The following is a 21,963-nucleotide window of genomic DNA, read 5'->3' on the forward strand; positions in this document are numbered from 1 at the left end:
GAAAAGTGGGGAGACCCAAGTACCATAATCTTACAGATCAATAATCTAGATATCTCAATGTAGTGTAACAGATAATCAATTCTGTGTAAAATAACTCAAGCACTGCTAGCTTTTACTCCTGTAGCTCAGGTCTTCAGGTTCAATTGCCTGACTTTATTAATTTTTATCTTTCATCCTTCTTGTATTCCTGGAGACTTTCTCCCTTTTTCATTCTGAAGAAAAAAAAATGTAGTTGAATACCATTTGACATACAATTTAACACACAACATATTTGGCATTTTTTTAAAAAAATGTTATATAAATTTCTTATTTATTTTCTCTAGTATTGTTTTTCCCGTATTTTATTTAAATATTAATTTTCTGAAAAATTGCCCAGACTTGGAAGGAAAACAGTAAATTTTAAAATAAGAGTGTTAAGTAAGTGCTGAAATAGAGATTCATTAACTGAAGCAAGTTACTTCTGTGTAAAACTTAAATTTGTTCTATTATTTAAATAAATATACTAAAGTATTTCCATGCTAATTTACAACATCTGTTTTTAAAAGAAGTATGTAGAAGATTATACACTGTCACCTTTTTCAGCAAGGCATTATTTTCATTTTTTTTTTACATTACTAAGCAGTCTCAGTAGTGTCTCAACATACCTGGTCATCTGCTTTTCATTTAGAAGCAGCACAGCTTTAAAAAGTTCATAAATGCAGTAAATGATAGGTCRTATATCCAACGTGAAACCAGGTCTCTTGAGTGAGAGTGTATTACTGTGCTATAGTACACTATCAGATGCAATTTGCAGCTTGTAGTTTTATCAAAATTCAGTACGTTACTGTAGGAAGGATCACTGTTCCAAGTAACATTTATAAACTCCATAATTTTAATATGTCTTCATAAATTACTCTGTATTTTCTCCCTTCTGTTCTATTGCTTCTCAAAAATTCAGGCCACRTATCTTCCATTCTACAGGGATTGTGTACTACTTTAAGAAAAAATGTAAATATAGTTCTCCTTTAAGAGTTTAAACCAGATTATATGCTARAATTCCAGATCTGGAAATTCTGAATTTACTCTTTTCTGTGGTACCTGACCACATATAGTTGCTGTGATACAAGAAGATTTGCTTGTTTGCTGTCTTCTACAGCTCCACCCTTTTTTCCAGTACTTTAATCTCATAATTGTTTAGAGAGTATACAAGATACTGTGCTTCCTATATGTTATTTTCATGTCTTGCTGGTGAATTAGAAAAGGACAAATTGATGTGCAACAAGTTTATTTCACATACCTTTGAAGAGTTTACTGTTTCATGTTCTCTTTCATTGTTTTTCATCTTACCTTAAAAGAAGTTGGTAATATTTTTCCTGTAATAAATGCTGTTCTGACATTTAGGCATTACTAGCCAACTGATAACCTACCAACAATATTGTGATCTCTGTACATAATTAATCTTAGCTATTTTCCTGTCAGAAGCAACAGCGTTTTGTTTTATCTTGAGGTAGAAAGATTGCCAGTTTTGAAAATTAAAAAGCATTCCTTTTATATTATTCATTCAAGTAACAATTTATGATGCTACATTTAGATACTGAGCACTTGTCAACAAACATAATTATCCTTCGATATAAACAAGATTGGTGTCTTCACTGTGCAGCTTCATCTTTGTTGAGAGTGTTTTGATATAGGTTCAGATTATACAAGCTGTGCATTTATGTGGTATTTTCCTTCCTTTGTTAATAGTTTTCTCCTATAATTACTTGCAGACAAACCAGTGTACATTTAGGATCGTTGTGTATGGGAGACATCAAACGGAGAAGGAAAGCTGCTCCCCTGCCAGGACCCACAGGTAACCAATTTCATAGGACAGAACACAAAACACAAAATGTTAAATCTTCAAATACAAAGCAGTAGGTCAGTGACCTGGAGAAATGCTTGATAAATTCAGTAACTCTCCAGATAACTTCAGATCTATCCTATCCTTATTTTTTAATGGAGATTAAGAAATAAATAGACTCTCTTAATTTTCCCTCAAACGTTTCCAATTTCTAGACTTTTTTAAAGATCTATCTTTCTTTCAAGAGAGTAAATCTTTTTTTTTTTGGTATGCTGAGAATCACAGACACTAAAGATTCCTGTTTATGTTGGTTCAAGCATTACAAGACGGAAAGAGTTAAGATACCATTTTTCCTGTGAGGAAGACATATGCATGCTGTAAGTATCATGCATAGTACAGATAGAATATGAATTCCTGGGCAAACAATTGAAAATGTGGAGATAAGGCTGTGAAACAGTTTTAAAATTAGTGCTATAGATGAAACARGGAGCACTGCAAGCACCTTTCTGAAAGATTTTTGCAGAGGCGAGGTCACAACTATTGCATGCATTTTGCTGATGTCACAGCTGCAAAACAGCTTTTTCAATAGCTAGCTGTGATTTATAGGACTATCATCAGTTTGTTTATATTAATTATAYATGTGCATACTAGAAAGATTAGGTAGTGTGTGTCTCTATGTGAGATTACTTATTGGTAATATTTGAGTCTCTGGATTGCACGTAGCAATCGTGTATCAACTATTATAGCAACATATCCTTACACATACAGTTCTTCAAATGCATTCTAGGTAGATAATCTTTAGAGAAGCCTAATATTTGTATTCCAACTGAATTCCCCTTTCTGAAATTTCAGGGTTTCAAACCTCAGTGGCAGAAGCAGACCAAGAATAATATTAAAAAATGTTATTAAAGCACCTTAGTGGCAACAGTACAGAAAAAGAGAATGTATGGGTCAGATTCTAAGACTCTGAACATATGTGAAGTGAGAAAGAAAAATATTTAATGACTGAAGGGAGGATAATATAATTATTTCTACAAGGTGATTTTCGCTTCCCAACTTTCAAGTACTAGAGGATGTCATTTTGTACTGAGAGGGTATGAAGTATCATGAAATTCATTTTATTATTCATTTTACCTTGGGCTCTAAGCATTTGGTATTTTATTTTAAAAGCTGGCTCCCCTGCATAACTTTGCAAAGCCAATATTTTGATACTAAAGCAAATATTTCATATGATCATTCACTATTATGTATCCACATCTTTACAGTTTTAGAAACTGATTTACCCCAAAATTTACCTTTACATGGTTGATGAAAGAGAGTAATGGTGGGTAAAGATATCATATGAGGTATTTTTAACTAATGTCCATTTTTTATTTTATTTTCAAGTTCAAATTCCAATTTTTAAGTTTTGTTCTGTACAAAAGAAGTGAGGATTTTTGTTTCTTCTTATAAAAGTTTTTTTCTACATTTGATCCATGAGAATTTTTAAACAAATATAAACTATGCTAAACTTTGAATAAATTTGTACATACAGTTCTGTAATATTTTGTAAAATAARTAGAGTTTTCTCCATCACTAATCTCCCCACAACTGAATTATTGTTTATCCTTTAAGATRTTTGTTTTTCTGTGTCAGTATTTCATCTTATGAAAGGAAAAGGGGTTCCTATTAGAATAGAAAAACATTTGGAAAGTTTGAATTAAAATGAATGACTGTTTCATTAGTGGGTTCTTTTCCTGTCAGTAGTATTAGTTAAACAAAATGCAGAAACAGAAGAACTAGATTTTATACATAAGAATTTGTAGGAAAACTTATTTTCTTGAAAGCAAGTGAGAAAGAAAATTATACATTTACATGAATGAAAATTGCAAAATAAAAAAAAAATGTGGTAATAATATCCCTCCATTTTTAACATCATAGTGAAACCTGAAAGGTTATCTGTAAATGAGTGATTAATTGCAAGCTTTTTCTTGAGCTATGTGTACAGCAAATTAATAAAGTTTCACCTAACACAAACAGATTAAAGAAAAAAATATTTTATTTTCAAAAACTTCATTTGAAAAAATGACATGGGTAAATTAATTCCTGTAGCACTTTGCACAGTGTGGAAAATGGTAATTTATATGTTTGAATTAGGTACTCTGAGAGAAAATGACTGGTGATATAATTAAATATTGAAATATGCTTTATGCTTTTGAGACTCACAAGGGTAACTCCTGCTACTTTCAGACAACTTACAAAGCTATAGACTTCTGTAGCAGTCTTATTGGTTAAACATTTATTAATTGTGACAAGAACAACCAATTTATTTCAGTACTCTAGCTTATTTACTGCTCTTTCACCTTTGTATTTTGTATTGAAAAAGTAAAATGAATATTGATAGAGTTAGATATTGATTTCTAAATTTATAGCCTGTTCTCAGCCTGGAGTCAAAGTCACATACCAATAGGTTTGTGTATATTAGTAACAAAGGATGTAGATTTACTTGTACAGCAATAAGAAACTATCGAAGCAAAAAAGTTTGAGCAGCACAGAGCATTTTATTGTTTGAAAGATGTGGTCTGTAAAGGTGAAGAAAAGCTGTGTTGAAAAGCAGTGAAGAAAATACAAGAAAGAATATTAGATACGAATTGTTACCAGCAGACAGTAGAGAATCTGACATCCTATTCTGCATTTCTACTAAATAAATTTTCTGATTTATGGATGCTTGATATAGTCCCATTTGTCTGCCACTGAAGTGAGGTAGATAATTATCAACTGAAAAAAGGTACTAGGAGAAATTGTTTACTTCCTATGATTTAGATTAAGAATCAAATGTTTTACATTATAAACATCTACTTTCTTGCACAGCTTCCTCCATGTAATCAATATTATTTCAGTGATTGTACAGACAGATTTGGGAAAAGGTCATTCTCAATGGCTTTTTGCCCTTTCTGACTCTTTCTGCTATTTTGTGTGACACCCTGACATACTTCGTTGCAGTAATACAATGCCCTCAAGTTTGTATAAAAACTTCCTAGACAAACTAATACATTATCACAAAAATAACCCTACCAATACTGTACCCATCACTAATRAAAATGATTAATAACAAAAAAATTTAAAAAGTAAGAGAAAGATCATTCTCTACAAAGTACTCTTAATATTTGAAACACATGCATAGGGAATGATTATAATAATTTCAGAGAATATGTCATATCAAATTAGTAGGTGCTTCAGAACTTCAGGTGCCATTTTCATACATTGAATTTGCATTTACCCCAGTTCCTTTCCTTGCAATTGTCTGTCTTCTTTTCTAGAAGTCTTATTTATCAATCAGCTTCTGTTCCATCCCTGTATCCTCTCAGATTTCTTTTTAAATAAACTTCTAGATGTTATTCATGAAAAAACATAATTCTTAGGGTACAAATTCTGCTTGACATCTGGGGGATGTTTTTACCTTAATTTACAGAGTGTGGACAGTTTGATCTGGAATAAAAAAGATAAGTTTTGCTTTTTGCCTGGTAAATAGCCGTTTATTTCTGTTTGAAAACAGTCTTGATATGATTTTTTTCACATTAGCATRCTTCACAGTTTGGAGCATGATGGACTGATTGGAAGTCTGAAAAATCTGATTTTAAAAGGAAAAAAATATTTTCTAGTTAAAATACAGAGATTGCATAAGTAAAATATATAAATTATTGTGCAAAACATTTTTATAGGTATCTTAGCTAATACTGATCTTTTTTGCAAGAGCAAATTTCAAATGTTAATATCTTTATCGAGTTGGCAGGTTTCATACTACACTTCAGGCTGGTACTGTTTGAAATGACTAAGTTATAAATCTCATTTTAAAAAATGTGTTTTAATGAAAAATATGACAGATTCTTAATTATAGTAGAAATACTGAGCACTGCTATAATGCCATCATGACTCACTTTAACAAGGTAATCAAAAGGGTACATGTTTTCATTCCTTTTTAAAAATTGCCAGTGGAACAGCTAAGCAAACTGTTTTGCTGATGCTTAATATGTCAGTGATTAAAAATCAGACCTGAATATCTGCAGTACCAAAATGATGATTTGAAAAAGATTTTGATTACATTGTGATAACAGAGGTGGCTGAGGCTAAGTTTGTGGTGAAGGTCAACTTCCCGAGATGGCTGCAGAGAAAGGGTAGACATTTGCTTATTTGAATAAACTAGCAATAAATTTCCAAAACACTAGACAAAACTGTTTTATGCCTGCTTTTCTTTTGCTTGACTCACTGCTTTTCCATCTACTAAATATATAAACTCCATAGATAGAAATCTCCTTTCTCAGACCAGTATAACATTTACATGAGTTGTGGAAGCATCCTCCTTTTGCACTGCACTATTTCTTATCTTTAGTCTACCAAGATTGTTTCCAGGGTACAAAAGCATATCTGTTTCATAATTCAGCCAATGGATACTCTTCTTTTTTAATTCTGTAGCAAATTGAATTCTAGGGACTTTCTTCTGTTCCTTTTTTTTCTTCTGCTACCATATTGTTTCACTAAATCAGTTCAAAAATAAAAAAGATCACAGAATGCCATACGGTATTTGAAACTGCTGTCCCTGCAGAGCAAAAGACTTTTCATGTTGAGCTGAGGTTATTTGTTCAGGCAGGGCCCCTTTCATATAATCATCAGAGTAATGAGGAGAGTTCAGTCCCAAACTTGAGAAGATCCACAATGCAACAAGAACYGGAGAAACCAGAGCTTACACTGTGAATTTGCTCATGAATTTCTTGTGATGTAGAGAAAAGCAGTATAAGAGAAGACAGTGTTCTTCAGGCTCTACACACAACCAGTACAGCCTCAAGACATCTTCAGGTTAATAGAAGACTGTACCTATCTTTCCTTCATGCGCTCTTCTACCTAAGTGTAGAAGATTCAAAAATAATTCCTCAGATGACTCTGACACTCTTTCCTACAGTAGCTCAGTGGTAGGTGACTAGTTATTCTTTCTCCTGTGGAAATAGGGAGCACTGCCGCAAATGGAACCAGTCATAGCTTATGCAAAAAGCACTTTTCTTAAAGGTTTGTTAGCCTGTAGGTTACTTTTTGAAGAAGGAAAGAGGCTTATGCAGTAACTTGATAGCTTTAGGAAAAAGGGTTTGCCACTTCAGAGGAATAAAAATAGCTGTTTAAGATATGAGAAAATATTTTCATGATGTGAGAGTATAAATTTCATTGATCAGGTTTCCAGGCACAGGCAAGTTTAGACTGCTATTTTCTGTCTTTCTATAGAAGCTCTAGGAATGATAGAAAGGGTTCTGATAAAAGCTGTGATAGATACCCATAGTATTAGGATTTCATAAAGAAAATGTTTGCTTTTGCTTTTCAGTACAAAGAGAAGAAATTTTGACTTTTAGATTGGTAGAGAAGTTTACCTTTCAACATTTATCTTGACATTGCGAATGCTAATGTAATTCCTAAGATTTGCATTCTGATGTCTCCATTACCAGTAAAGAGACCATCAGGAAGCATTGTTTGCTTATGTAAGTGACAGGATTACATTTTTAAGAGAATTGATGTGAAGTGAAATCTGTGGCAAAGCAGTTCACCAGATATATCAAGATATATCATAATGTGTTTTACTTTCAAATGGAATGGGGTAATTCAGTTTCTTCCCAGACCTTTCTTTTGTTAGAAAGCTGTCCAAAATTAGAGTCATTAAGTTCTTTGGTTGTCAGTGTCTTAGCCAAAAGTCTCTTCATTTTTCTTCTCTAGGATTCATCATTGCATACTACTTTGTAAACTACCCTCTAGTAGTATAATTGGTAGAGGCCCTAGTAAATACAGAAATTGTTCTTTAGCCTGTAATAAAAAATATGCAGAGGTATTTGTCTAGTTTTATTGAATTAATCTTTATCCTTAGTTAAGATTAATTTGACAGAAGACAGTACTCCAACCACTTCGGCATTAGATAGGCTGCAGAAGTGCCGTTTTACCTCCAGTATAGTAGCAGTCTGTTTCAACTTTGTCTCGGATTAGGTAGAAAGCCACAGTAATGTGCATAGTCCTAATATCCTTTTAATCCTTAATCTTTCTGCTGAAATTAACAATAACTGAGCTGTCCATTTTTGAGAGTTATTACTATAATTTAAATCCTTTCCCTTTAGGATTTGGCATAAGGTTACAGTTCGTCTCATAAAGGTCATGGAATGCTTATCAGAAGGGAGCACTTTCACCAAGTTTGGAGAGGTTTTAAACACAACTTCGGATGTTTCGTAGAAGCTTCTTCAGAAGAGCAATCCAGTGACAGTTCTGTCACCATAGACAAGAAATAAAACTGACCCTACTTGGACTCAAGTGAAGACTATTAGTTATTGAAGAGATATGAATAAACAGGATTCTAATACTTTCTACTCTTTCCAACAAGTTCTTGTAATAACGAAGATTGAATAGGTGGAAGAATGCACTTTACCCACACCAGTGTTGTTTGGTAAAACATGAAAATAAAATACGGATTTTTTTTTTTTTTTTTTTGTAGGGGAAGAGCACTGGCAAATCCAGTTCCTAGTGATCTGTGAAGCTAAATGACCAGATAAACCAGACGGTTCAGTGTCTTCATTTTCATCAGTGTAGATTTTATATTTAGGTATTTGGGAGAGTTAGAAATGGATTTGCRTTTAGGGTCTGTTCTGCAGGAAAGGATGCCTCTGCCCATGCTGCATTCTGCAACAGTTCCTCTAATATGCCAAGCAATGAGGCAGTAGGAATGAAACWATAACAATTCAGACCTTAGCAGAATTTTGCTGAGGTTGCTGAGTAAATACAAAGATTACCAACACCCACTGAAGTTACCACTCTGTATCCTTTCTGCTCTCTCTATCGTGCTAGCTGGAATACAKGCAAGTATGATGCAGGCAGACTTACCCAAACTATGATCATTCCAGTGTAGTGCTTTRGATATGCTTTTAGAAAGCTCAGTGTGAGGGATGTCTAAAAATGTAATCACAAATATTTAGCTATATAATATGGTATTTTCATATATACTTATATACCCGTATATACATATATACCCATAATATACTGAATTGTGAAAACCACAGCAGGTACTGATTTTAAAGATCACAATATGGCTGTCAACTGTGCTCCTGATGTCTCTACAATCATCCAAAACAGTTTTAGGAATATGAACATCTAGGCATTATTCTGATTCCCATTTTTTAGTTAAAAAGAATTGACATTAAAAAAGATACAGCATAGCAATTTATTATTTTGATTACATTCTTCATAAAATTACGTTGTGTATCAGGATCAGTCCCTACTGTTCTGCAGTTCTGAACTCATCTATCTAGGGAGAAATCAGAAAAGAAAAAGAATAGATGGAATATTAAATGCTTTCAGAAAATAAGGGGGAAGTGCACTAGCTTCTAAAGTGAAGCAGCATGTATCATTTCTCCTTCCATTGGCTGTTTATCCAACATCAATACAACGCTTTAGGAGCCAAATTACTAAACAAGCTGCCAATTAGGCTTGCAGTCAGCTGGATAGATTAGTGGCTAAGAGAGGCAGATACAAGATTTTCATCTCTTGAGCCAATTACGCAAGTGAATTACCATCCACAATGCTCCTTGGAAGATTTGAGATGGAAAGACTGACTCTGCTGTGATAGACATAAGTGAGATCCAGGGTAGGGGGTAAGGGTTAGCAGGCCATGTATTGCAAAAATTGCCCAAGCAAAAAGAGATCCTTCTAGGAAAGGATTTAAAGGATTTAAGGCTGCTAGGAGTGATAGAAGAGGAAATAATAGTTGTGGTATGCTCTGCAAAGGCATTGGTGTTCTCCCCACAAGTCTTAATCACATAAAAGTAAGATGAAAGGGCAAGACTATATTTCTGTACAATGTCATTTTCTCACAACTGTTTAAAAAACATTTTCTTAGCATCAAAAATAGTTTAATGGCCAGAGACAAAATTACTTCCATATGACTTCGCTTGTTTCCTATGGCTGAAAACAATAACAAAAAAAAAAAATCTGAATCATTTTCTTAAATGATTATTTAGAAGATAGAGCCTGGTTATATTCTGATTTTGTTTGTGCTGATAGAAACCCAGAATGCTTGATATTAATCTAATCCAAAAATTGGACCATACAAATAAACATTGTCACAATATTGGTTAATAGGGTCACAATTCCATTATTAGTCTATAAAAAATGATAGCTTAGTTGGTGAGCTTTTAAGTTCTTTAGAAGAAGCATTTTGCAAGTCAAGTGAAATGGATCTTGGGATCAAAACTGTGCATAAGCTCATTTGTTTCCCACTGAGAGTGTTGTACACTGGAGTAACATTGTTGCTTAAATATGAAGCAAATTTAAAACCTGAACTTTTGCAAGCTGTTGTATCCAAAAATGATTAAACAGATGTGGAGCCTGCAGCAGCATTAGACCTCTGATCTGATTTTAGCTTACAGATGGAATTAAATTAACTCATGGCAATCACTGTAAAATCAAGGGTATGGCACTGAATGCTAGTGTACTGTTTAACCAGGACATACCTGTTTCAACAGCTGTTAAGATAAAATTACTTGCCTTTATTTTTTGTTGAAACCTGCCTTTAATGCTATGGTAAATGTTATACCAAAATAAAATAATTCTGATGAAAGGGGATTTTTTTTTGTTTTTCCCTTCCCAATTTACGTCTTTCCAGTCATAGTTTCTATACTCCATATATGTGCAGCTATGTGCATAATACAGACCTTGAAGAGAAGTGAAGGAATTTTACAGTGCTATCTTTTCAAGCAAGTTACTGTTCCTTCAGTGTTTGCACCTCATTTGTGTAATAGTAACCACTCCTATGGGTAGACTGCTCATCTGGTAAATGAGGAAACATTGTTATGGTTGCTAACACATTTTCAGTCTGTAGAAAGAAAAACTCTGCAAATGAGATTCCTACAAATTATTAGTATGGAGAATTCATTTTAAGTTGTGCATCTTCACCACCCTTTTACTGCAATAAACTTAGAAAAATGTATCACTGGGAGGGTCGGATTTTGCATAGTTACGTTTTGTGGGATAGCACAATGGGTTGACTTTGTTGTTGCTCCTGGGAGGGTCAAGACAGAACACAACCCAGAGGTAGCACAGCCCTTCACAAGGCCAATGTGCTTGAACCATTCTMTCTGAAAGGACCTACTGGCTAGTCCAAGAAGTGCCATTGGCATGAATTAAAAACTGAACGTGAAGATGAATATTACAAGGACAATTACTACTTTTAATTAGAAAATAAAAGCCCAAAGCACAGGAACTGGGGACTGGGGGAAAAGAAAGTGTAGCATGGTGTTTGTAGGAGCTCTTTACCTTTACGTGTATCAAGAGCAAACACAAGGGTTTTTTTGATTGCTGATTGGTCATGGAATGGAGGAAAAGGTCAGATACAGCTATCCATATTCTTCTGATTCAAGTAAAATATGTTTTATTGCAAGTTAATATTCCTGCAATTTTCTTCAATCATTTGAAATACTTTAAGACAGATATTGATGTATATTTGTATAAAAACTGACCATACTGCAAAAGAATAGCCTAGCTATATTATTATTATATTCATGTCAGTTGTGAGAGAGAGTGGTTAGTGAAAGTGTATGCCTGTAATGAGTTATAGGGATTTTTGGTTTTGTATTTTTCCTGCTGTTCTACAAGGCTTCCAAACTGTCTGGATAGAGTATACTGTTTGAGTATGTGCCCAAAAGAGTGAGTTCTGAATCTGAAGCCAAGTTCATGGTGGTTTTAGCGCTTTCTTTTTTCTTTTTTTTTTCTTTTTTTTTTTAAAAAAAAATTGGCTAAGTGTTAGAATAAAACAGAAGGCTTCAGGAGATTTTTTAATATTCTTATAGGAGACAGAAAAATATGTACAGTGGAGGGAAAAATAATTATACTATACATTTTAGAAGTACTTAAATGTCTTTAAAAACAAAAAGTATTCCAATTATCCTGTCAGTCAGAGAAAGAAAAAAAAAACATGTTCAGCTGCTGCAAAAAAATTCAAAAATAGAAACATCAGTTTATTAAATAACACATGTCAGAGTACAGGTTGTTCTTTCACACTTCTTTTTTGTGAGATTACACTGTTCTGAAAATTGAAATTCACGTAGAATGGGACATAGGGTTTTTCCCCCAAATAGACCAACAAAAAAAGTTGTTTAAGCTCAAGCTGTGTCACACATACAATTTCCAACAGTATTTCTGTCTTTGTCGAGGCAGAGTTATGAATGGTATAATATTTCCAGTTCTTAGAGGTCATGGTATACTCTTACATATATTGATATACAATATACTGACATACTCTGTATGGCATTGATATGCTATGTATGTTTAGTATTGATGTGATATGTATAATATTGATATACTATAATATACTCTTAGATGTATATATATACTCTTAGATATATTCTTGAGGTCGTGGTACACTCTTGCCATTGTTCTTTCCTGCTTCTTGGATCTGTTGGATCTTCCCATCTAAGTCCCCACCATTACTTCTTCAACAGACACTGGAACAACACGCCATTTTTTACCATAAGTTGTTGTGAAAAGTGGACCAAAACACCCTTCCAGGATTTCAGCTGTGATGTGAACCATTACTTTCATTGATTGTAGACTTTTTCCTCTATTTTTTGAACCAGAAGATATAATTAAGAAGGTCCCAAAGCCTGTGTTGTGTATGCCAGAGAGTATAAAGGATTTATCTAGATGAAAATTGCCTGTGTGGTCCTGAAAAGAAAAGAAGTCTTCCTCAATGAATTTTGTGCTGGTCAGTTCAAGAGGAACCCCAATAGGGACTGGACTCCCTGACTTAAAAGCCTTTATTTTAAGCCTAGCATTAAGCATAGTTTCAAAACAGCATTCAAGGATACTTTCTGTCAACACATTTCTCTTTTTCTTTGACTCAGAAATTGAGATATTAGGAAGTTGTCTAGCTTTTATGTAGTCACTGCTTGACTGAATATAAGCAGATATATAGTGAAAAATGCTTGAGTACTGTCAGCACAGTCACCACAAGGTTTTTAATGTGCACCTCTCATCTTGAACTTCTGTGTGTGTGTGCAGTTTCCACTGTGGGTCTTTGCTTTCTTTTTGTGTATGTGTTAAATGAGGCTTTTCAAGAGTGCTTGTTCAACTTTTGTTTTGTTCCTATTTCATAAGTTAATATAATGGTGAACTAGCTGCTTGTCAATGGTAAATTACCGATTGGAGATAGTATAATCTCCAAAACCACAAAACCAGTCTCCTCCTGCAGTATTTTTCAAAAAACAGCAGGCTAGAATAAGTAGACAGAAAGGTAAGCAGCTGATGGTTGGAGCCTGGCAAGTAGCGTGCTTTTTGTTTTGTTGTATTTAAAACAATACCCCCGTAACCCAACTGCCTACAGCTGTTCAAGTTTCTGCAAAACCATTAGCCCTTTCTAAAGTTTTTTGTGTAGTGTAACTTGGTAAGTTTTACTGCTAATTCTTGAGTCAAATATCGTTTATATCCCTTATGCAGGACAGCTACATATGGGAAAGATTTTTTTCAGTATCATCTCCAGAAGCTTAGCTTGAGGAGTTTAGTTAAGGGGGGGGAAGCAGCTTTTTGGTTTGTCATTCACATTTCTTTATGCAGTATTCATAAGAAGATGAATCTTTTACATTAACACTTGCAGTCCTCAGAATCTTTTCTGCAAAATGTACACAGCATTTTCTCTTGAGATCTCTATGGTACAGAAGGAGAGCTGACAACAACATTAAAAGACATTGAAAATACTAAAAAGTGTATTTGCGTGTATTAAATCTCTCTGATAGTTTTTAATAAAACTCAAAAGCAAGTAAGGTTATTGCTGGATTTCAGAATACTAGATCACTTGCTTCTGTAGCAGTTGTAACTGCTTAATCAAAAACGATTCATTGTGTTTTGTTGAAAGAAATCTGCTTGTGTGTTGATAAATATTGATAGGAATAGAAAGATGGTCATGATACTGTGATGTGCCTCAGATTACTAACTGTATAGAACAATAAATTCTGGTAATCTTGTGTATGAAGTAGTAGACTTGTGTGGGTGGTATGTGTGCAGGTGGTATGTATTCCTTGAGATGGAAGTAAAATGCTCTGTTGGAATATAAAGGATGTGCAGCAAAATTTGTAATGCTTTAAAACTGAGCTAGTCTTTAAAAATGTAAAAATAAATCAAAGCCTTAGACTCTACTATTTGGAATCATATGCAGTCAGGAGGGTCAACATGTGCAAAGACAGCCTGTTCTAGCAACCTATTAGATGAATTAGGGGAATAAGAAGGTTTAAAGCTTTAAGGGAGATTATCCTGCTCTTCTCCACATGGCAGCAGTGCTGATTAATGCTGTGTGTTTCTTTAATCCCAGGGTTTGTAGGTGAAAACACCCAACCAATCCCAGAAAACAACATTGGAAACAGAATGCTTCAAAGTATGGGCTGGACTCCTGGCACAGGCCTTGGACCAGACGGCAAAGGGATAGCAGAACCAATAAGAGCGATCCAGAGACCAAAAGGACTCGGACTTGGATTTAGCTGACAGCAGTGCACTCTGGCTGCCAAATAAAAATCAAGATCAAAATTAATTTTAAAAGACCAAAAAAAGGAAAAAAAAATGCAAGCCTTCTATTATTCTTTGTGATCAGAAAATCCAATTATTCTTCTCTCAGAGATCACTGAAGTCTATGTGCTTCACATTAGCTACACCAGCTGCAAGTTACAGCCACAGTGACAAGCCCGGCATATGAATCCTAACTTTGTAATGGTGCTAAAATATACAAACACTTGTACTTTTTTATTTTCTGTGATCTTAAAGTTTGTATTAAGTATAAAATTCAGTATATTCACTCATTCTTTTCATAAAAGCTTCTGACACAGCAGATTTTAGTATTTAGGCAAACTTTGGGGGTTTTTGTAAGTATGATTTCATCTCAAGAGTCTTGATAAGATTTGATATCAAGGAAAGTGGAACTCTCTATGACTGTTGTGTTTTTCCCCTTTTCAGACAAAGTTTCCAAACTTAGTATTTCTAGAGATTAAGCTAATTGACTGTCATTTTCACTATAAGATATACGTTTCCCACTGAAAGGTGATATGGTATGCAATTTTGTGTAAGAAGAGCATGAAAAATGGCTTTGTCATCTAGGAATGCCATTCCAACACCATTATCTTGCAATGTATTGCTGTCTTCCTTGTTCAAGCTGTAAAGTAAATCTTTTATACTTGTTTTTACATTTACAGGATTATCTTTTTCAGCAGATACGGAAAAATGTAAAGTTTATTCTGAGTTTGGAATTCTTTTTATATTACTGATCCTCAATGTGTTGACATTTAAGAAGAGCTTCAGCTTTGAACCCGCAGTTTGTATTTCAGAGACGACTGTGTCTTGCAGTGTTTATTAGCTGGGTTTTGATGTATTCTGAACAATGCAGTATTCAATGTTGTGGTATCATTTGGTTTGTGATCATGATGGTGTCAGTGAGCCACAATCCTTAAGGATCATGAAGAAACAGAAAAAGCACAAGGAATAGCATGATTGGGGTGGAGGGAAGGGAGGAAAAAGATACTTCGGTGGTATGTCACAAATCTAAACCAGCAATTTAAAATCAAGAGGGATCATTAATTGTTTTAATCAGTAGCTAGTGTGTCTAATGTCAGCGCAAGTAATTTCATTAAGCACCAACCAATTGAGCTGCAAGAGTACTATTTGTCTGCAGTATAAAACAAATTCAGCTTTAAAATTAAATGATGGGACGAAAGAAGCCTGTTGTTCAGATGGACTAAGGAGAAAATTCTGTCCCCACTGTGATAGCTGGCAATATTTACGCTGACTACAGAGGGAATAGGATTTCTTTCCTCAGTCTTTTTTCTTCAAGAGGAGGGTCTCTCTCCTCCTGCACTCCCAAACCACCTACACAAAGATACTTGCAAAGAAAACATTAGGATAAGAGGAGCGCAGCTTCATGCATATGGCTGTGAAATATAATGATGAATTTTAAAACGTGTTTTTATAACTTTTATTTTTCTCTCAGCTTCACCAGTTTTTCCAGACAAATAACGCTAGGAAAACAAAAAGTAGCAGCATTGTAGTATAGAATTTGTTTAAAAGAAATGTCTATGCTTTCCACTGTGAGCACTGTCATTTTGGGAGCATTCTTTCACCATTTATATACTGTCGAGTAACAGGTTAGTGCCTAATGTTATTTTTAATTGTAGGTGAACGTACATATTTTCTCTGAGTTTCAGGAGAACCGTTTATTGCTTTTTAAGTACATGTTATCATGGTGTGGTTTTGCTTTTTGAAATTGTGAACAGGCTTGGTATTTGTAATCAACGAAGATGTACTTTTTATGGAAGGTTTTGGGGCATAGCATAATGTGAATTGCCACTTCAAATTTCTCTTGCACAACTAACCTGAGTTAAATAAATTGCATATACAAATAATTTCAGCACCACAAAGTTGCAGTGGCCCAAGAATGTGGAATTCTGCAGTTACTGGATGTATCAACCTCTGTAGTTGTTATTTGTAGTAATGAATTAATGAGGAATGTTGTGAAATGCTCCCAGTCTTTCAGTGTGAAGTGCTACAAAGGTTGAATTGCACACCTCAGTCAAAAATTCCTTAAAATCATTTTTAAGTTGTGACTTAAGGACAGAAATGAATCTTTACATTCTAGTTGTTCTAGCAGTATTTGCAAAATTATAAAGATTTTTTTTATCTTTATATTCCATATATACGGAATTATTAAAATTCCATTGTTGTGTTATGGTTACATACCCACCCTACATATTATTGTTCAGAATTCAAAGTATTCATATACAACACTATTTGAAGTATTTCCATGCGTATGGAAATGTATTATCATAGAAGCAGTTCTTCAAGAAATCAGTCTGCATCTGGAAAAGTACTTGAAAGTGTTTCCTGTTTTGAAACAATAAGAGGAGAATAATAGAAACATTTTGAAAGAAACACCTCTTTAGGCCATTCAGCTCTTTATTCATCTCATACAGGTACACTGATGCAGTCAGCCCAATAAAGAACCTTGACAGAAGAAATACTTAATCTAATCAGAAATCAGAGCTAGAATATGATAACTTTTTGTTTTAAATCAGTCTGTTAGGGAGAAATTGTTAGACATTAAGACTAGTCAAATCGTTTTCACTATAGAGATAAAAACACCTTGTCTGTTTTCCAGCAGGTATTGTGGATGCTACAGCTGACAGTCAGCTTCATCTGTTAGAAGCTGTAGAAAAATTATGTGTTAAAATATTTAAATGTAGTGTTTTGATATGTTTTTATGTTGCGGTAAAGTTTCCATTCTGGCTTATGCTAGCATTTCTGTTTCTGTTTTTCCACATCTCACAGCAGTGTTTCAAAGATACTCCAGTAGTGTAATTTTGCACAGCTAGAGCTAGTGGTAAGAAACAAAACAAAAATGCATTGTGCTTTTTCTTTTTTAAGTTATGCAATGTTAGTTGGCTTTGAAACATCAAAATATTTAGATTTGTTCTGTAGGTTTTTGCCTTAGCTAACTTGCAACCATACTATGACCATCTGCTGTAAAGCTGCCTCACATTAATTTAAAATGCCCACACAAGTATGTTCAGGTAATAACTCCTACTAGCTGTGACAATGAAGATTTTTTGCCTATATAAATAAACATAGGATCATCTTGTATCTAAAAGTTCCCATGACTCACAAGATTCTTTCCATTTAGGTATTTGATTCATCAGTAGCTCAACAGTTACCGTAATGTTCTGCCTATGCAGAATGCTTAGTAAAAATAAAACAAGTATTATCAGCATTGCATTTTGCTACATATTCCAATGTATCTCAAAGTTCTGTGAATTGAGCCATTAACTATTAATAAAAGAAGTACATGAGCAGTTGCTGAAGAATCTTATTTTTAAATAAATATTTGTTGGAGTCAGAGAAGCATTGTCAATATTCTTATTTTAATGAGTTTGTCCCTGCATTTGTTTTTCTGCAATTAAGGTCTATAATGGGTGTAGAATGGCAGTAAATAGCTAAATAATATGTATAGAATGCTTTGCTTTAACAGCTCAAATGCAAGATGAAATAAAATAAATAGACTCCATTCTTCATGGGTTTTGTATGTTCTTTTCTTTAACTACTCTTTTTAATAGCATTGTTACTGCTCAGGTGAGTGTTAAAACATGCCATTTCTGAAAATGTAATTGAGATTGTTAATGTGCCATGGCAAGTAGATGTACATTTTGCTAATGTTATTACACTAAAGGAGTTGTACCTTTTTACTAGTACCTTTCTTCTAAGTTAGTATTATCCAGCAGAAGTTAGACCAGAAAGTCAGGGAATGCCTTAAGGCTCTTGCAGTACTTTGTTGTCAGATTCTTCTGAGACTTTTAAATACAAGTTCTCTTCACTCTGTAAGTATGTATATACTTTAATAATAGCTACAGGATTATGTGCTTTCTCTTCAAGCAGTTTTCAGCAACCACTGTTCCAAGGAAGAGAATTTACACAATCTTCATTATAACTTCCATCTCTCACCACTCCCAAAGCAGTTTATTAAGGTATATGAGAAACCAAGATCCCTTCCTTCTTATTCTGAATTCAGGAGAATTTTTAATTAGGCTTTCGTGTATAACAGAGTTTTCACACAGTAGCGTGGTTAGCCTGCAGCTGTTGCATAGCTGAGTTGTCCATGAATAGCATTCCATTCCTAAGGCAGCATGTTCAGCTCACTGAAAGATCTCAGTCAGATTTATTTTCCTATCCACCTGTAATCCAGCTGGAAAGCTAATTGAAAATGTTGAAAGAAACAATAGTATTTTTTTTAATGGTCATATATTTTTACTTTGAGTTCTACCTAGAAAAGTTTTTATTACTTTTGTTTGTTTACAGGTACAGTATGTAAGACAGAGATTCTTTTTCCTGATGACCTCTCTATACTGGAAGAAGTCTTGGAGCAGGTGCAGGTATTCCAGCATGGATGTTCTGCTTGTCTAAAGTGGGGTTTTGATTTTGAAGGAGGTTTTTTGCTAGAGCAACTGTAAACTTTACCAGTACAGATTGATATAAGCTGTATCTACACTATAAGAGAGTTTGTCTGGTAAAACTATCAACAAGGTAAGTCTGTTTTTAATGTAAACTTCCTTTAAGGTATTGTGGAAAACTTTACCAGGGCAATGAGAGTTTCAGTAAGTCATGGCTGGCTGACAGTAGTAGATAGATTGACTCTAGTAGAAATGTAGTAGTTTCTAGTAGAGATCAGCTTCTTACGATTCTTTTCTCCTGTCCTACAACAAAACTCATACTGGAAATATTTTGACCATGCTGATATATTGCTTGAACTTCAATCTCTAAATAAAAGGCTCAAAATCAGAGAGATTCTGTAAACTTCATCTCCTGCTTCTTGAGAACTGTGATTCTAAACTACGAAAAATGGCTTGAATTCGTGAGATATTCCATCTATATAAAATCAGGATTTTGACCTGACTGCCTATAGTATTGCTTTGAGGAATTTAAGTATTGGGGAGTCTGACCTCTGAAACTGAATATAATTCATTAGTAATTGAGTAGTGTATGTTTTATTGTAATATATTTACACTAGCTAAATATGTGAATTCAAGAGATCATTATAGTGAGATTATTATTCAGAACATAGAAATGCTCAGCATAATTCTTCCTTAAGCCCTTGCGGTTGTCTTTCATACTTAATTCTTGCAGATTTTTTTGAAAGAAGTGTAACCCTATGTAACCTTATGTGCTGCATTTTCTGTCTTTCGTACTAGTCAGGTGACGCTGTTTTTCTGTAGCTCACTAGGCCATTTTTCTAAATGCTGTAGTGTTATTTTTGTCAGTTATCTTTAAGAGATTTTGATACCTAAAACTTGAAACTTGTTCAGCCTGGTTGAACTGTTGTGTTGGCCCCTCTCTTACCTCTGACCCTAAATTGGTGAAGACTGAAAGACATGTAATGCTTTCTGCACAAAAATATCTTCGTTGACCTCAAGATGTATGGTACTTCATAAATATAAAAATAAGCATGTATGCAAATGTCTGCATATTAGAGCTTTAACTTCCTTCCCTATAGTAGATACAGGGTTTCAGCTTTCCATGGCATCAGACTGGCATAAAGCAGATGTGATAACCACTACACTATCCCTCTACCCCTAAAAGACYGCTGGAGTCAGCAACCACTTTGCTGGGTCATGCTGGCCCATCTTCAGCATTAAGTTTCGTTAGAGCRGCTGTTTGACTGCTGTAACTTGCAGGCTGGCATTTGGTCAATGTGGGTCTACCTGGTCGTTCTGCTGGGTCCTCCCTCACCTCACGTTAATAGCACAGATTCAAATCTGGGTTTAGACACAACATTCGGGGAACCCTAGGGGTACTTAAAAAAGATGTGAACCCACATGATAAAACCACATAACTGCATATAGTGAGAGAAAACCAGGTGTAGACCACATCCTTTTCATTTGTGCAGTGACATTAAATAGCCTTTAAATAGCCGCAACGTTATCTGCCAGGTCATATCAGTACCGAGCACAGCACACCGCAGCAATGTAGGGAGTCTGGTGAGGGTGCCAGTTCAAGCTGGAAGCTATCTGTTTTACACAACTCAAAATACCACACAGTGAGCAGCTCACAGCAGGTTGCCTGGGCCAYGGTCTGCACCATCAGGCAGTTAATCTAATACGAGTTTCAGGTGCTTGATTCTCTCTGTTGTGTGGTCTTTCATTCCAGCAAATTAGCAAGAAAAGAGCAAAGAGATGGATAAGAAATTGTTTCAATTCAAAACCAATATAGCAAAAGTGTAAAAAGTGTAGAAAACAAAAGGGATCAGAATCACTTCTGAGACTGATACACAGAGAAGTTGGAAATCTCGCTTAAATTAGGAGGCAGATGAGGAAGGGAGAACATATATTAGAAATTTACAGAAGGAAAATGTAAATGTCCCAAGTATTATCTTCTCCAATGTACAATCAAAAAGTGCCCAAACAGAAATAAAAGTCATTTTAATTTACATTTAATCTACTATTACAAGTGATTAAGAGACAAAAAATGCAGGAAGCTCAGTGCCACAGGATATTGAGTCAAAGTATTTGCAAAACAAATAAAACATTCTGACCCATTTATGAAGGTTATTGACAATTTTAGTGCCTGGGATAAGTTAAACTTTGCTTTGAATCCTTTCACCTTTTTCAGTGAGCTATCTTAGTCAGGTCATTCTGTCAGCTTAGTCAGTTTATTCCATCAGTTTAGTCAGCTTATTCTGTGCTTGTCCACTCTCCTCTGTCTTCTTCTCAAGCATCTCTTACTATTGCTGTGGACATCAGAGAGCTCCCTGATTGTCAGTTCCCAAGAGTTTTGTTTTCTGTTTTAATAGGCTGTGAATTTTTTAGTTTACTTTTAATTTTTTAGAAATTGCCTATCACCCGATTTCAATGTATTGTCATATAAGGTAGATTTCAGTAATGCAAAAAAATCTTTTAAGAATCAGGAATAACAATTTTCAGTCTTTCCTCCTGTAAAGCATTTATGCGTTTGGTCCTAGATTTCTTTGATGACCCTTAGCGCTGTTCACCAGACTCTCACTGATTTGTCTCTTTCACAGGCATAGTTCTTTTCTTACAGAATTTTGTGGTGGAGGGCACAAAAATCCTGCTGGTACATTTGCAAGTAGCAAGTTGCACAATTTTAGTGCTACACTTCTGGTTTCAAGCCTTCAGAATTAAGTTTTAATTTCACCTGTGTTGGCTTTTCTCTTTTTTCTTCAGATGGTTACCTCAAGCACCTAAATGTTCTGCCATTTGTGAAATAAGTGTAGTATTTTACCTAAAATCTTCTGAATGTCAAAATCTTAGTACATGTGATGCCAGCCCTCTCATTTCTGTTAGTTACAGATGTGATCTACAACATAAAGCAGAAATACGTATTTATGTACTTATGTAAGTACAGCTAATACTAGATGTTTAACTTTCTAGAAGATGAATACCAATGATATTCAGTATGTTAATTTGGCTTAAACTCAAGTAGTTCATTATCTGAGAGAACACTTGTAATCTGCTATAGGTTTCTTTTTTACACTCTACTATATTYCTTGTTACAGAAATTCCTTGTTACAGATTTTGAGAATGAACCAACACTAATTTAAAAAGTTTTCTTAATGT

The 21,963-nt window shown here is 34.4% G+C and overlaps 1 protein-coding gene across 1 annotated transcript in view; it reads left to right on the forward strand.

The window, feature by feature from the left end:
- Positions 1–17,903, forward strand: part of GPATCH2 (G-patch domain containing 2) — a 125,401-nt gene extending 107,498 nt beyond the window's left edge. The window contains exons 9-10 of the mRNA XM_085326084.1: positions 1,749–1,831; positions 14,175–17,903. Coding sequence (XP_085182210.1) covers positions 1,749–1,831; positions 14,175–14,344 — 253 coding nt within the window. The 3' untranslated portion in view covers positions 14,345–17,903. The remainder of the gene's footprint in view (positions 1–1,748; positions 1,832–14,174) is intronic.
- The last annotated feature ends 4,060 nt before the right edge of the window (positions 17,904–21,963 follow it).

The sequence above is a fragment of the Rhea americana genome, unplaced genomic scaffold, assembly GCF_003343005.1.
Source record: "Rhea americana isolate MKP2758 unplaced genomic scaffold, rheAme1 scaffold_127, whole genome shotgun sequence".
Classification (NCBI taxonomy): Eukaryota; Metazoa; Chordata; class Aves; order Rheiformes; family Rheidae; genus Rhea; species Rhea americana.